Below are 16,376 nucleotides of genomic sequence, written 5' to 3'. Positions count from 1 at the left end.
GGAGCCGGAGGGGGCGGCGGGGCGTAGGGAGCGGGGGAGGCGGGCGGCGGGGGCCGCCGGAGGATGCTGGAAGCGGCCGGGAGAGGCGAAACGCATCGGGCTGCTCTCCCCAAACCCCCCCCACCCCGGTCCTTCATCCATCCCTCCATCCATCCATCCATCCATCCCTCCATCCCTCCATCCCCGTGGAACGAAGCATCTGGGAAAGGGGCGAAGCCGGGAGGAGAGGAGGGGATCGCCCCCCAGAAGCGGCTGCCCTCGAAGGAGGAGCGGGGAGGCATCGCGACATCTTTCGGGCTCCGCGGCGCTTCGGTTGCAACCTGGCAGTGCGCAAGGGCTGGGGAGCGAGCTGGCAGGGAGCTGGGGAGGCAGGCTGGCTGGGCCCCCGGCCTCCCCGCGCCACGCCGCCCCGTATTTATAATTATCCCCCTTTCCCTCCTTCGACCGCTCCTCGGCACGCAACGGGATTCGGGGTGACGGCTGCAGGAGAAGGGGAAAGGCCTCGCGGCTCGGCGGCAGGTGAGACGGGGATGCTGCGGGCGATGCCCCGGTGAGCATCGGGGCGCGCGGGGGAGACCGCGGCGTTTCTGCGGGGTCGGAGCAGGGGAAAGCGCCGCAATGCCCAGGAACAGGGCCTTTTCGGAGCCCGAGTGCTCGGCCGAGTACTCCGCTGACTACTCGGTGAGCCTGCCGTCGGACCCCGAGCACGGCGTGGGTCGGACCCACGAGGTGACGGTGCGCAGCTCGGGACCCTGCCTCTGCCTACCCCGCTTCATGCGCCTCACCTTCGCTCCCGAGTCCTTGGAGAACCTCTACCAGACTTATTTCCGCCGCCAACGCCACGAGACCCTCCTGGTGCTGGTGGTCTTTGCCGCCCTCTTCGACTGCTACGTCCTCGTCATGTGCGCCGTGGTCTATGCCGCCGACAAGCTGGCTCCGGTGCTGGCGGCGGCGGCCGGGCTGGTCACCCACGTGCTGCTCTTCATCCTCTGCAAGTACAGGCTGCTCCCCGAACGGGTGGCCCGCAAGTTCCTGCCCTACGTCCTCTGGGTCCTCATCTTGGCCCAGATCTTCTGTTACCTGGGTCTCAACTTCTCCCGCTCGCCCGAGGCCAGCGACACGGTGGGCTGGCAGGCTTTCTTCGTCTTCTCCTTCTTCATCACGCTGCCGCTGCGCTTGGCCCCCATCGTGCTCATCACCGCCGTCTCCTGCGGCATCCACACGCTGGTGCTCGGTGTCACCGTCGCCCAGCAGCGACAGGACGCCCTGGACGAGGGCGCGCTGCTGAGACAGGTACGGGGCTGGCGGGGGGGACACGGCGTCCCCCCTGGGGTGGTGGGGAGTGATGGGCGAATCATCCCCACTTGCGTTTCCATGAGTTCCATCCCCATCCCTGTGCCCTGACCCTAAATCCATATTTGATATCCGGATGCTGTGACCTGCTCATGGTGTTTGCTGGGAGCAGGGGGGGGACGGGGTCCTCAAAACATATCCGGGGATCAACCCGTGTAGGGAGTGGGGTGCTGGGGAGTGCAGCAGCACCCACCCCTGCTGGGACACACGGCCACAGACCCGGCCCTGCAAGCAGGGATCCATCCCCGGGAGCCACCCGGAATGCCTGGACACTTGTGCTGCGGTTGGGCTGCTGGGGAAACTGAGGCACGGTGGACTGCAGGCTCTCCCATCCACCCTGCCCGGTGGCCTTGCTTGTGCCAATTTCCCTTTGAATTGCAAAAAGGGCTAAAAATGGCCATTTTTAGCAGAAACGTGGCAGGAGCCCAGCTTCCGGACTCGCAAACAGCCACCAGAGCTTTCCCAGGAGGAAGGAGCCGGGTGGCTGCTCGGCCCCGGCTTGGTCCCAAGCTGGGGGATGGTCCCAGCGATGCCCATCACCCAGCCCCGCGCCTGCAGCACAGCCCGGGGATGCTTTGAGGGGCTTTTCTGCACCAGCAAAGCTGGAGAAACAGCGTCCCTGAGCCCAAATGTGGCCCTAAGGACGGGCCACCCATTCAGGAGGGGACATAGGGGTCAGGTGGGGGGAGAGTGGCGCCTGACCCATCGGGTTCTTGATATTTCCTGGGAAATACCCACCTGGAGCAGCTAGAAACTGTGTTTTTTTCCCTAAATCAGTGGGTTTCACTGCTTGGCCAAGTCCCTTTCCTCCCACCATCGATGTGGGGAGCCTTTCTACGGCTGGGGGCGTGGAGGGGGGGGAAATAAGCCAGAGCTAAAAATTTGCGTGCCAGCGGCTGCTGACGGCAGCGGGGAAAATCCCGCTGGAAGCATCCGCTCTGCTCCATAATGGTGTGGTCTCCGTGGGAGGATGCTATGGGAATTGGGGATGCTCTGGGTCAGGTCCCAGGAGTCCTCCAGCTGCTCCCAATGTAAATCGGAAGTGGGGGTTGGGGGTATTTATTCACTTTTTTGGAGGTTTTGGGAGCGTTGAGGTTGGAAAGGAGTTTGGAAAATGGAGCCTGTTCTCCAAAAAGCCAAAGGTACCGGTTTTTCCCGCACCGCTGGGGTGTGTGGCGTGGGGCTGGCTCCTTGGCATGGCCCATGTCCTGGTGTCACATGGGGTTTTTGCAAAGAAAAGCACTTTTTGGGCACAGTTTCTGGAGTGTGCCAGGCTGGGTGCGGGGGCAGTGGCACGGGTGCCCTCCCAGCCATACTCGGCCAGAGGCACCGCGCCGCCGGGAGAAATCCCGGTGCAGCGGCGGCTTCCCCAGTTTTTGCTCCTTCTCTGGGATGCAAACGCTGCACGTGGCCGATCCCAAGCCAAGGAATCCTCTCGCTGCCACCAGCCCCGGGATGCGGGAGGCGAGGGGGACATGCGGCCATCCTCCCCCCCACACCCCGGGGCCGGCAGCGGGCATGCGCCGCCACCACTGCGTTAATCATTGCCGTGGCACGGAGAGTCCGGGGCCAGTAAAAACCTTGGCAACGCGGCATGCCTCAGCCTCTGCCTGCTGCAAAAGGAGGAACATTATGTCCAGAAATAAACATCATATGCTTTATTATTATAGCCGGTGGTGCGGCTCCCGGAGGGCACTGCTATTAATAGGATGAACCGGAGGATGTCGCTTGAGCGGGGCCGGCACGGCCCGGGGTGGGGGAGGTTCGAGAGAGATGCCGGTGGCTTCTGCCCCGCTGTTGGCCACCGAGGAGGAGCCCGAAGGATGAATCGTGGCAGCGGGGGTCTGGTTTGGTGGCGTTTGGGGCCAAATCTGCTGCGGTTGTGTGTGAACCAGCTACGAAGCATCCTCAGGCTCGGCCGGTCCCAGTTCGGATGGTCCCAGCGCATCCCACCGTGACTTTTCCTGCAGGATACGGGTGGGGAAGGAGGGAAAAGGTTCAATCCACGGGCCATGCACACTCCCGCGCGTCTTGCTCGCGCTTCCCCCCAAATTACTGAGTGCAAATAATAACCGGTGACCATGCCGGGAGTGGGGTCTCCTCAGTGTCGGGGTTTTCCCGGCGGTGTTTGGGATGCTGGGAAGTGTTTTGCAACTCAAGGCATGTGGGCAGGCGCTGGGGGAAATTTTGGGGGCTGAGCATCCATTGCACGGCTGCAGGGTGCAGGTGGGAGATGCTCGGGGTGGGACGCAGCCGTGCCATGCAGCGCTGGGTGAGCGGGTCCCCAGGGGGTTTCCAGTGGCCCCGGCGTGCCAAGCCATGCCGAGCCGTGCCGAGCTGTGCCGAGCTGTGCCGAGCCGCCCCGTGCCCCTCCAGCCCCAGGAGAGTTGCCCGTTGTTATGACAACCCAAGAGGCAGGTTAAAAATAGCAAGTGGCTGCTTGTTTTGGGGGTTTCTTCTCCGTGCCCACCTCCAGACGGCTCCTCGCTCGCCATCTGCCGTGCCGTGGGTGCGGGGGCTTCCCGGGGATCCCCCGGCTGCAGCCGTGGGGCCGTGGGGCAGGATCCAGCCCATGTACTCTCCCCTGCTCGTCGTGCTCTTCCCCCGCCCCCCAAAAAAATGTTTCCCCTGCTGTAAATAATTTTTTCAGCCCCGGGATGGTGCCGTGCCAGCACCGCCAGTGCCAGGGCGCTGTATTTATTGCCGCACGTGGCCCGGTTCATCCGTGCCTCAGTTTCCCCCTGCGAGGAAGGGGTTGGCAGCTCCTCCCTGTCGCCATGCGGTGAGACTGGGCTACTCAGTGCTCGATGCTGTCGGGTAGTAACACCTCCGAGCACAGGGACACCCAGGGACTGGGGTCACGTTAGGGCTTTCCTCCGAGTGAGCTGGGCTATGGGGTGTGGGGACCAGGGACGGGACAAGGTTGGTTCCGGGGAGTTCGGGATCAGGAGAAGGATGCTGAGTGCAGCAGCACATCCCTGATGGAGACCAGCCCAGGAACAGCTCCGTGCTCTTCCCGCTGCCTCCTCCGCACTGGCTGGGACACAGCCCATGGCCCACAGGGTGGGAGGACGTCTCCATGTCCCCATCACCCCTTCGGCATAGCTGGAGCCTGTTATTACATCCTCCCCGTCGCTCTTCCCCTTTCTAGACTAAACAAACCGAATTCTTTCAACTTTCCCTCATCGGTCAGATTTTCCACAAAGAGCACTTTGCTCCCGTCTGCAAACCTGCTCTGTCTGTCCCGGGCTGTGGGGACACCCGGGGTCCAGCCGGTTGGGTGGGATGTGTCCAGCCCATGGGGACAGGATCCAGCCCGAAACACGGGGTCCAGCCCATGGAGCTGGGGTCCAGCCTGCGGGATGGGACAGGGTCCAGCTCCTGGGGACAAAGTCCATCCCGTGAGAACAGGGTCCATCCCAAGAGAACAGGATCCATCCCATGGGGATCCAGCCTGGATGATGGGGTCCAGCCCACGGAGCTGGGTTGTAGTCTGTGGGATGGGACAGGGTCCTACCCATGGGGACAAAGTCCTGCCCATGGGGACAGGGCCCAACCCAGGGTTGGGACAGGTCCAGCCTTCGGGACAAGGCAGCGATCCTCCACGCCATGCTCCCTTGAAACCCCAAAGAAAACGGGGTGGGTTGTCACAGCCAGCAACACGCAGGGACATCCATCTCCGGTGCTGCAAAATCCAAGGTTTTGGCCGTTCAGAAGGACATAGAGGGTCAGGAGCATGAGTCAATACGTGATTTTAGGGTTTGGCTGTGTTTTATTAACTTTTTCTGCGTGAAGGGGTGCAGCTCCCGTGGCAGGGGTGGAGGGCGCGGATGGCACGTGAGCCGCCGCATCGCTGTCCCCCGGGGCTGTGCCCGGCCCCACCACCCGGCTGCCTTTTTCCAAAACATCTCTGCAAGCTTTAATGAAGCAAAGTCAGCCCGTGGGGACCACGAGGTCTCCTCGGATGCTCAGGGCGTGATCCCCAGCTAGATCCCTCCTGCAGAGCCACCGTGACGGTCCCCCTGGTCCCCAGCGTGTGTCCCCAACAGTTAATGGTGGCCGGGGCTCTGTGATTTATCCCCAGGGTGTATTTTATGTCCTCCATCAGTTGAATACTTTTTTCCACTCTCACCGATCAGGCTCCGCTGACAAATAGGGACTTGCAGTGACACCAGCGCTGTCCCCATGGCTCCGCTCACCCCCATCTCCTTTTCTCTGTCCCCAAAGATTCTGTCCAATGTCGCCATCTACCTTTGTGCCATCACGGTGGGCACCATGTCCTACTACATGGCCGACCGCAAGCACCGCAAAGCCTTCCTCGAAGCGCGCCAGTCCCTGGAGGTCAAGCTCAACCTGGAGGAGCAGAGCCAGCAGCAGGTAGGAGGCAGGGGACAGCGTGGGGACAGGGCAGGGGACAGCGATGGGACACCAGCTTCGGGACGTGGATAAGGCACCCGTAGCCTGCACCCTGCCCAGCATGGAGGGACCATGGCAGGTGGCGATGGGGACAGGAGGCCATGCGTTTGCAGTTTTGTGCCCAATCTGGGGACTCTCCATGTGACCATCCTCTTCCAGGACCTCCAAGCTCCTGCCATGGCCACCACTAAGCTGTCCCCATCCCTGAGCACTGCCACGCAGCAGGTCCCTCGATATTGCCATGTGGCAGGTCCTCATCCCCATGAACAACCACGTGGCACGTCCCCAGGTGCAGCCTCATGGCAGGTCCCTGGGCATGGCCACGTGGCGGGTCCCCGTCCCCACACATGGTCACATTGCAGGTCCCCAGGCATGGCCACGTGGCAGGTCCCCACCCCTGTGCACAGCCGCATGGCAGGTCCCAAGGGTTGGCCTTGCATGTCCTTGTTGCTGGACATGCAAGGCAGGTCCCTGTCATTGGGCACTGCCACGCAACATGTCCCTGGCCCCAGACATAACATGGCAGGTCCCCATCCCCAGGTATGGCCACCAGCATGTCCCCATCCCCAGGCACGGCCACCAGCATGTCCCCAGCCCTGAGCATGGTCACGCAGCGTGTCCCCATCCCCAGGCACAACCACATGGCAGGTCCCTCTCCCTAGGCATTGCCATCCGCAGGTCCCAATCCCTGAGCATCATGGCCACGCAGCATGTCCCCATCCCTGAACGTGGCCACCAGCACGTCCCCATCCCTGAACATGGCCACGCAGCGTGTCCCAATCCCCAGGCATGGCCATCAGCAAGTCTCCAACCCTGAGCATGGCCACATGGCGTGTCCCCATCCCTATGCTTGGCCACGCAGCATGTCCCCATCCCTGAACATGGCCACGCAGCGTGTCCCCATCCCCAGGCATGGCCATGCAGCATGTCCCCATCCCCAGGCATGGCCATCAGCAAGTGTCCAACCCTGAGCATGGCCACATGGCATGTCCCCATCCCTGTGCTTGGCCACGCAGCATGTCCCCATCCCCAGGCACGGCCACCAGCAGATTCCCATCCCTGAGCGTGGCCACACAGCACGTCCCCATCCCCAGGCATGGCCACCAGCAGGTCCCCATCGGGACCCCAGCCATCTCATGGGCTTGTCCTGCAGCAGAGCCCCACACACATGGCTGTGCCGGCACCGTGCTGTGGTGGCCCGGCAAGAGGAGCGGTGGGAGGGGACAGGCGTCGTGGTGCCAGCCGGCGGTTTCAAAGCCCTGTTGTCTCCAGCCACTGTCCGGTGACGAGCTGGGCTAATGTTAGCACCTTATCTGGGGCCTCTCTCCCTGTCTCCCATCTCTTATCTGGTCGATCTGCTGCCAGCAATTTGCTCCCAATGGCAACAAGAGGCAGGTGGCGGGGCCGGGCCAGTGCCACCGGCGTCCTCTTTGCTGCAAAACCTGGGTGGATGCTCTGATGGCTAACAAGGGGTTAGGGCCAGGGAGGGATTTGGGTGCTGGAGGCAAATCCTGGGGCAGGGGGATGCTCCGAGCGAGAGCGCCTTCAGGGCCCCAGCTCGTGGGTTCGGTGGGATATAGGAAGGGACACAGGGATTGTTATCACATGAGCTCATTTTCCGTAGGGAATTGAGCTAAAAATAGCCCGTGATGTTGCAGGAAAAGCTGCTGGCGTGTGGCCGAGTGGCTCGGGGCAGGGGGACCATGGGGCAGAGAGCGATGCTGGCGGACGGATCCTTCCCTCCTCCCTCCAGAGCACCAGTGGTGGCCGAACGGGCAGCCCGGTGGGCAGAGCTAAGGTTAGCGGGAGCCGAGAGGAGCTGGGGAGCTCCCACACGCCTCCCTGCCAGCAGCCCCCGGGGACGGGGACGGGGACGGGGACATGGTGCCGTTCCTCCAGCAACAGCCCCGTCGCGGCTGCGCGCGCAAACGCCCCCGTCCCGGGGGAAAAACCTGCTTCATTAACCAAGTTACTTACATTTAGTGCCAATCCCCACACGCAGCCGGGAAGATCTATCCCTTCTCCAGCTCCGGGGCTGCGGGGACGGCAATGGGTACGATGTGCCCACGTGGGTTTGATCCTCCTGGGAGACCCTGGTTGAGTCTTACGCCTGGATATGGGGAACCCACGGCGCTTTTAAACTGATAAATCCTCCCTGGCAGGGTTTAATCCAGATCCATACACCCAGCCCTGACCCACCTTCGGGGCAGGACACCCTGGGGCAGCTCGCAGGGACCTTGGGGGACGTCGGGGCAGACCCCGAGGTCGCTCCCAGCACCGTGTCCCAGGTTTATTTGGGCTGATAAAGCCTTGGGGGACGTCGGGGCAGACCCCGAGGTCCCTCCCAGCAGCGTGTCCCAGGTTTATTTGGGCTGATAAAGCCTTGGGGGACGTCGGGGCAGACCCCGAGGTCCCTCCCAGCAGCGTGTCCCAGGTTTATTTGGGCTGATAAAGCCTTGGGATGTCGGGGCAGACCCCGAGGTCGCTCCCAGCAGCGTGTCCCAGGTTTATTTGGGCTGATAAAGCCTTGGAGACATCGGGGCAGACCCCGAGGTCACTCCCAGCAGCGTGTCCCAGGTTTATTTGGGCTGATAAAGCCTTGGGATGTCGGGGCAGACCCCGAGGTCGCTCCCAGCAGCGTGTCCCAGTTTTATTTGGGCTGATAAAGCCTTGGCCGACCCAAGGCATTTTAAGGCTCAAGCTCCCAGCGAGGGTTTGGTCTCTGTCTTGCACCCGCAGAAGGGATCTGGGTGCACGAGCAAATTTTGCAGCTCATCAGCCCGTGTCCAAATAAGTCTGTGGGACTGTCCCTTCTTCCCACGGCTCTGGGGACAGGCAGGCTGGTGGCTGCAGCACCCCAAACCCGCCGCCCTCCCATCCTTCCCTGGCTGGGCTTTATTCCCACTTGCAAAAAATCTTGATGAGACCTTGTAAAATAGGGAGGAAAATGGTAAAAAGCAGTTGTTGGCATCCCTGGCAGAGTGTCACCAAGGGTGACCTGCCACCCATGGGAGCATTCCCTCCACCCATGGGTGCAGGTTTGGAGTTGGGGTGGTGGCTCCCAGCTCCCCGGGGTGCCTGGGACACCCAGCTCTGAGCTTAATCTCCTGTTTCACCCATGGCTTGATCCACCCGCTCCTTCCCCGCGTGCGGCTGAAAGGGTGAGCTAAAGACCTGGCTGAGCCCTGGGGACAACCAGCACCAGCAGCCAGGGGCTGGGAGCTTGGGAATGTCACTTGCCTGCTCCCTGTTCCCACGGAGAGGGGAGCGCTTGGACCGTGGAGCACGTACCAGGCATCTGCACCGGGGATTTGCACCAGGGATTTCCACCTGGGACTCGCACCTCTGCCTTGCTGCGCTTGGCACGGGGCTTGGCTTCATGGCATGGTCAACTCCCATCCCTGCCCCGTCCCCCAGGAGCGGCTGATGCTCTCCATCCTGCCCAAGCACGTGGCCGACGAGATGCTGAAGGACATGAAGAAGGACCCCAGCCAGAAGGAGATGCAGCAGTTCAACACCATGTACATGTACCGCCACGAGAACGTCAGGTAGGACCCAACCTTCACCCTGTGGGATAAAATCTCCAATTTATTATTTTTTTTTTTTTTTTTGCAGAAATGTGTATTTTGCCGTCCTGGCTAGAAAAGAGGGAGAGCCGGGGGTGGTTTGCAGTTAAACGAAGGGTGAGAGGGGACGGCCACCAGCCAGACCGCGGCTTGGGGCCCCTTTTTGCTCCAGCCGTGGTTTGCAGAGCAGCGTTTTCAGCCGTGTCCCAAAAATAGCCTTTTCTCAGGCGTGAGTGCCCCAGCGACGAAGGAGAGCGGGGAAGGGGGGAGGGGGGTGCGGGACACACACACACACAGAGACACACACACACACACACACACACACAGAGGGTCGCCGGGGCTGAGCCGCTCGCCGTTGCTCCCCGCAGCATCCTCTTCGCGGACATCGTGGGCTTCACCCAGCTCTCCTCCTCCTGCAGCGCCCAGGAGCTGGTGAAGCTCCTCAACGAGCTCTTTGCCCGCTTCGACAAGCTGGCAGCCGTGAGTGTACCCCCCCCCCCGCCCCCGACACCCCCCGGCCTGGCCTGCAATGAGTCGGGCAGGTCTCAGCCACCGCCTCGCCACCTGAAAGCCGCATCCCGGGATGGCGGGGGGAGGAGGTTAAAATACTATGGCTCTGAGATGTGGGGGAGACACCCTGCCCCGCGCTGCAAAAATAGAGCTGGGAAGGGGATGGGGGGATCGGGGGACTGGGGAGGGGGGAGCCCCCCCGCCCACCACAGCCAGGGTGCAGCCGGGCTGCCGGCCGAGCCCTCAGGGGAGGCAGGGTGGGAATGGAAAATCCGATTATTTTGTGTCCCAGCCGGGCGCGGGAGATTTCTGCGTGGGTCAAGGTCAGCCTGGGAGAGGGATGGAGGGAGCTGAGAGGGGGGGGTCCCGGCTGATGGGAGGGTGGGGGGGAGCTGACACCGTGCCCCCCCCCCCCCCCCCTTCCTTTTTTCCCCAGAAATACCACCAGCTGCGCATCAAGATCCTGGGCGACTGCTACTACTGCATCTGCGGGCTGCCCGAGTACCGGGAGGACCACGCCGTCTGCTCCATCATGATGGGGCTGGCCATGGTGGAGGCCATCTCGTAAGGGCTTTCTCCTGGGGGAGCGGGGAGATTTCACCACCTCCCTCCCAGGGTGGGGTGTCGGGGTGGGCAGGGGGTCCTGGTGGGCTGGGGTGCACCCTGGGCATCCACCCTCTGCAAAATGCATCAAAATACGGAGGGGGTGATCATTAATGATGGGGAGGGTGGGATTGGGATGGGCTGTGGGGTGGGGATGGATTGGGAGAGGGGTCACCTCCATCCCTGGAGACATCCCAGGCCAGGTTGGACGAGGGCCTGAGCAGCCTGGTCTAGTTGAAGATGTCCCTGCTCATGGCAGGGGGTTGGACTCGGTGGCCTTTAATGGTCCCTTCAACCCAAACCATTCTATGATTTGATGATCCTTTATCGTCCTTGCCTTCCCGCCCCCAGCTACGTGCGGGAGAAGACCAAGACGGCGGTGGACATGCGGGTGGGGGTGCACAGCGGGACGGTGCTGGGGGGCGTGCTGGGCCAGAAGCGCTGGCAGTACGACGTGTGGTCCACCGACGTCACCGTGGCCAACAAGATGGAGGCAGGGGGCATCCCCGGGTGAGCATCCCCAGGGGGGAGGCGGGGGACTGGCATGGGGTGCCCTGCACCCAAGGGTGACGCTGGCGCCCGGTGCCGGCAGGCGGGTGCACATCTCGCAGAGCACCATGGACTGCCTGAAGGGCGAGTTCGAGGTGGAGCCGGGTGAAGGTGGCTCCCGCTGCGAGTACCTGAAGGAGAAGGGCATCGTCACCTACCTCGTCGTGGTCCCCAAGCAACCCCTGCGCAACGGCATCAACGGGGTGGTGAGTGGTGGCAGCGGCACCACGGTGAGATGGGGTTGGGGGGGGGACACCCCACCGTGACCCACCACCTTCCACCTTGCAGAAGCTGTCGCTGACCTCGTCCCATGGTGGTTCCCCACCGTTGGTCAACACCAAGGAGCGCAACGGCAGCCTCAGCCTGGCCTGCACCAGCCCTGAGGAGCCCGAGGAGCCCGACGCCAGGGTGAGGGGCGTCCTGGAGAGTGGGGAGGAGGATGGAGAGGTACAGCCCATGCAAAGCACCTCACCTGCATTTGGGGGGGTTGCTGATAGCCACACCGCAGCAGTTGAGCGCCCCGTGGGTGCCGGCATGGTCTTGCTGATGCCTTGGCCGTGCGGGCGCAGGCGGTGAACCCCTCCTTCCCCAACCCTCGGCGGCGGCTGCGGCTGCGGGACTTGGCCGAGCGGGTGATCGACGCCTCGCAGAACGAGCAGGAGCTCAACAAGCTGCTCAACGAAGCTTTGCTGGAGCGCGAGTCTATCCAGGCGTGAGTCACCCTGGCCGGCAGCACGTCCTGGCACGGCTCGGCAGGTCCCCGGTGTCGCTGGGCGCTGACGGGCACTGTCACCGGCAGGCTGAAGGGGAAGAGCACCTTCCGTCTCTCCATGCGCTTCATCGACCCCGAAATGGAGACACGCTACTCAGTGGAGAAGGAGAAGCAGAGTGGGGCCGCCTTCAGCTGCTCCTGCGTTGTCCTCTTCTTCACCGCCTTGGTGGAGGTCTTCATCGACCCCTGGTACAGCAGGGAGGTGGTGGGGTTGGGTGGCCCCAAGCCACTCGTGGCTCCGCGGGGCTTCAAACCCATCTTCTCTTGGCCTTTTTGACAGGTTGGTGGCCAACTATGTGACCTTCGTGGTGGGAGAGATCCTGCTGCTCATCCTCACCCTCTGCTCGTTGGCTGCCATCTTCCCCCGGGTGAGATGGGATGGGCTCACCACTCATGGTGATGGGACACTGTGATGTCCCATCACCGTGTCCTGCCTACGTGAACCCCTCCCCACCTTCCTTTCCCCGCAGGTCTTCCCCAAAAAGCTCGTGGCCTTCTCCACCTGGATCGACAGGACCCGCTGGGCGCGCAACACCTGGGCCATGGCTGCCATCATCATCGTCACCATGGCTGACATCGTGGACATGGTGAGCCACCAGCCCAGGCACCAGCAGGGCTGAGCCTGCTCCAGCCTCCATCCAGGCAACCCATAATTGTGCACAGCCCCGTGCATGGCCGATCGTTAAAGCAATTTGCAGGGCTGCACTGTCGGGGGGAAATTTAGGTCAGGTGTCCTCGTCCTGCTCTGCAAAGCACCCTGTCCCTTTGGGTGGTCATGCAGCCCATGGAGAGGTGCACCCTGTCCCCACGTCCCCGTCCTCACCCTGCCCTCGTGCCCCCAGCTCAGCTGCCGGCAGGACCACGGTGGGATGGGCAACGGGACGGTGGGGCCACCGCGGCCGGGTGGCTGCGGGGAGCAGCCCAAGTACTACAGCTACATCGCCCTGCTGGCCTTGGTGGCCACCATCATGCTGGTGCAGGTCAGCCACATGGTCAAGCTGACCCTCATGGTGCTGATCACCGGGGCCACCGGCGCTGTCAACATCTATGCCTGGGAGCACATCTTTGACCAGTACGACCGCCGCCGCGGCCAGCAAAGCACGTAAGGGGTGGCAAGGGGGTGGGCACGGGGCTGGGGGGCACGGCCGTGCCCACCGCCCACCCACGCCTGGCTGACTCTGCTGGCAGGTCCTCGCTGGTCCCCTCCAAGTACTCCATGACGGCGATGATCTTCATCGTGATGCTCAGCTTCTACTACTTCTCTCGCCACGTGAGTGACTTGACCCCCAGCCCCGGGAAGGTCCCATCTCCTCTGTGTCTTCACCCTCAGCTCCTGCCCTTATTTCTTGCAAGCTCCAAGGCAGCAGGATTTGTCCCCAGCTGTGAACAGCGTCTCCAGCTCTTCTCCAAGGAAGCCCTGTCGCTCCAGGACCACATCAGTGCAGAGAACACCTCCGTCTTACCCCCATGGTTAGGGATGGGCACGACGTGGTGGCCCCAAAGCCCATGCCTGCTCTGTGAGGGTGCCTTTTACACCTCGGAGCAGGTCTCATGTCCCCAGTTAGGGCTTCACTTTGTCCCAGAGCCTTCTTCCAGGCTGCGTCCAAGCCCAGACTGGCCCCACAGCAACCATGATGCTCCCAGCACTGGAGGAGACCCACTGGTGGGTGGGAACTGGGAGTGCAGGCATCTCCTCCCACCCACAGGTGGAGAAGCTGGCCAGGACCCTCTTCCTCTGGAAGATCGATGTCCACGACCAGAAGGAGCGGGTCTACGAGATGCGGCGCTGGAATGAGGCCCTTGTCACCAACATGCTGCCCGAGCACGTGGCCCGGCACTTCCTGGGCTCCAAGAAGCGGGACGAGGTGAGGGGCGCCCAGGAGGGGGGATTTGCCCTACTTTTTTTTTTTGGGGGGGTGGGCTCTGGATCCAAAGGCTTTGCTGAAGGCTCTGGTTGAGCATCTTTGATTGTATGAAGATGATGTCTTGGCCATGCAAGGTAAGGTTGCAGAGTACCCTTATGTTTTCACATGTGCCAAGGGAAGATGGCTTCATGGGAGGGTTTGGGTTTGCCGGAGGTGCTGGTGTCATGTGTGGGCATGTGCCCGACTCATGGTCACCCTCCTGTCCCACCCTCAGGAGCTGTACAGCCAGTCCTACGATGAGATTGGTGTCATGTTCGCCTCCCTCCCCAACTTTGCTGACTTCTACACGGAGGAAAGCATCAACAACGGGGGCATTGAGTGCCTGCGGTTCCTCAACGAGATCATCTCTGACTTTGACGCAGTGAGTCGGGATGGAATCAGTCATGGGGATGACATGGGACTTGGCCAGACCTTCCCTTCCTGCCCCATCTCGGGGTAGAAGGACCTGTGTGGCCCTGGGGTGCCTGAGGGTCCTGTCTCCATGCCTCAGCTCCTGGATGAACCCCAATTCCGGTGCATCACCAAAATCAAAACCATCGGCAGCACCTACATGGCCGCTTCTGGAGTGACTCCCGATGCCAGCGCCAATGGCTACAGCGCCAAGGTGAGGAGTCTTTGTGGTGGGGGGACAGCGGGCAAGGGGTGCGCAGGCCTGACCCACGCTGTCCTTGCAGAAGGAGACCCTCTCGGATAAGGAGCGTTGGCAGCACTTGGCCGACCTGGCCGACTTTGCCTTAGCCATGAAGGTGACGCTGATGAACATCAACTACCAATCCTTCAACAACTTCATGCTCCGCATAGGCAAGTCCGGGAGTGTGGAGCAGGGTCTGCCTTGGTGTCCCCCATCCCTCCTTCCCCACCAGTGGTGGGACACTGGGCAACAGTTGTAGTTTGGCAGCTGAAGGCAGTGGTGCTGGTGGGGGGGTGGACTTCATGGCCCCAACCCACCCCCTGGGACAGACTTTCCTGCAGACCAGGATGTCCTGTCCATGTCACCAGGCACAGAATAACATCTGCATCCCGTCTTGCACAGGGATGAACAAGGGGGCCGTGCTGGCGGGTGTCATCGGCGCCCGCAAACCGCACTACGACATCTGGGGCAACACGGTGAACGTGGCCAGCAGGATGGAGTCCACCGGCGTCATGGGGAACATACAGGTGGGGTGACGAGGAGTAGGGACAAATCTGCAACCCGTGGTGGGGGCTGCAGCCCTCAAAACACCCCAAGCTTTGGGTGGGAGGGGGACAGCAGCGCTGGGAGCACACGGGAGGGTCAGGTCTGGCTGAGGGGCTACTCCGAGCTGGGAATGGGGCAAGGTGGGGCTCAAAGAAGGGAACCCCAAGACAATGGGGTGGGTGCCCAGCTGGCAGGTAGACCTGTTGTCCAAGTGGCACGTGGGGGTCCCTGCTCCCCATGCCATGAGCCAGGGAAGGACCCCCAAGCCTCCCACCACGTCCACTTGTCCCCGCAGGTGGTGGAGGAGACCCACCTCATCCTGAAGGAGTACGGCTTCCGCTTTGTGCGCCGGGGAGCCATCTACGTCAAAGGCAAAGGGGAGCTGCTCACCTTCTTCCTCAAGGGCCGGGAGAAGCAGGGCTCCTTCGTCAACGGCTCCTCCGTCACCCTGCCCCATCAGGTGGTGGACAGCTCGTGAGGGTCCGGCGCCCACCCACCACCACAGCCACCGCCCCCCGGCGCCGAGCGGGGTGGCTCGGGAGGGACCCGGCACCCGCCGCCAGGAGCGTCCATCCCACTGCCATCCGGATCCGCAACCAAACTCGAGAAACCAACCCCTTCGCACGACCCTTTCCAAGCCCCCACCGGAGGTTTCTGGTTGGGGGGGTTCGCTCCATCGCGCCTGTGGCTGAGCAGGAAGGAAACACGGGGCCGCCTCGGTGGGCTCCTCCGGCCGTTCACGCTCGCGTGCAAGCGCACGCCAGCTTGCAACCCTCGGCGGGCACGGGGCCAGGGACACACGCTGCCTTTTTCCGGGCATCCCGGGTTTCACCGGGCAGGCAGGGGACAGCATGACATTAAAGTAGCATCACGGGGCCCCGGCCACCGCGCGCTGGGCACGAGGAGATCCAAACTCAGGGCCGGATGGGAAGACGCCACGTCTCTCCTGCGTGCCGGGAGCGGTAGCAACAAACCGGCAGCGTCCGGGGTTTGCCGTTAGTTCGTACCAAGTTCATCCTCGTCACAAACCACCGTAGTTAGGGAGATCGGGGAGACGGAGAGCGCAGTGCCGCCTTTGAAGGCGGGGAAGAAGGAAAAGGAACCAATATTGTGTATTTCAGATATATAAATATATATAATATAAGAGTACAGATTGACATTTATATTTTTAACTGTGCCTGTTCCCTCCCTGCGGCGGGGCTCGCGCTCGTCCGGACGCTGCCCTGCGCGCGCTGTGGTCGGCTGCTGTCACTTTGCTGTCACTCGCGGGAGGAGAGGAGCAGGGACTGGTGCGTTAAACCCGGTGCTGCCGGGGCCGGGGGGAGAAGGCAGGCACCCGCTGAGTGTAATTACGCCGCTAGTTTCTTCTTGAATAGAAGCAGTTGAATTTCGAAGCCTGGTTCTGCGCCTGCTTTGTTCTGGGGGTTGTGGATGTCGAGAAGGGTTTGACCCTTCCCCAGGGGATGCTGGTTGTGGAGGGGTCCCCAAAGGGGAGGCTGGTGCCA

At 62.3% G+C, this 16,376-nt stretch overlaps 1 protein-coding gene across 2 annotated transcripts; it reads left to right on the top strand.

The window, feature by feature from the left end:
- Positions 1 to 72: 72 nt before the first annotated feature.
- On the top strand, positions 73 to 16,265 carry ADCY3 (adenylate cyclase 3). 2 transcript variants are annotated; one of them, XM_054196446.1, is made up of 20 exons: positions 73 to 1,293; positions 5,581 to 5,730; positions 9,187 to 9,317; positions 9,704 to 9,815; positions 10,282 to 10,409; positions 10,800 to 10,958; positions 11,041 to 11,203; positions 11,286 to 11,405; positions 11,567 to 11,709; positions 11,797 to 11,958; positions 12,050 to 12,137; positions 12,240 to 12,356; positions 12,612 to 12,871; positions 12,958 to 13,039; positions 13,476 to 13,634; positions 13,909 to 14,055; positions 14,185 to 14,298; positions 14,369 to 14,495; positions 14,728 to 14,852; positions 15,167 to 16,265. In XM_054196446.1, exons 1-20 carry the CDS (start codon positions 619 to 621, stop codon positions 15,347 to 15,349), a joined length of 3,345 nt encoding a protein of 1,114 aa, XP_054052421.1. In that variant the 5' UTR covers positions 73 to 618; the 3' UTR covers positions 15,350 to 16,265. The 2 variants fall into 2 exon arrangements, with proteins under 2 accessions (XP_054052421.1, XP_054052420.1); XM_054196445.1 differs by having other exon boundaries at positions 11,286 to 11,444.
- Positions 16,266 to 16,376: the final 111 nt, after the last annotated feature.

This window comes from Rissa tridactyla, chromosome 3 (genome assembly GCF_028500815.1).
Source record: "Rissa tridactyla isolate bRisTri1 chromosome 3, bRisTri1.patW.cur.20221130, whole genome shotgun sequence".
NCBI lineage: Eukaryota > Metazoa > Chordata > Aves > Charadriiformes > Laridae > Rissa > Rissa tridactyla.
This window is presented reverse-complemented; position numbering and strand designations above follow the sequence as displayed.

Bases quoted from the DNA above. Each gene is read 5' to 3' on its own strand.
- ADCY3 (XM_054196445.1), top strand. From the start codon at position 619: ATGCCCAGGAACAGGGCCTTTTCGGAGCCCGAGTGCTCGGCCGAGTAC. The intron at 11,710-11,796 runs GTGAGTCACCCT...TGTCACCGGCAG, and splicing joins GAGCGCGAGTCTATCCAGGC to GCTGAAGGGGAAGAGCACCT. The intron at 12,138-12,239 runs GTGAGATGGGAT...CTTTCCCCGCAG, and splicing joins TGGCTGCCATCTTCCCCCGG to GTCTTCCCCAAAAAGCTCGT.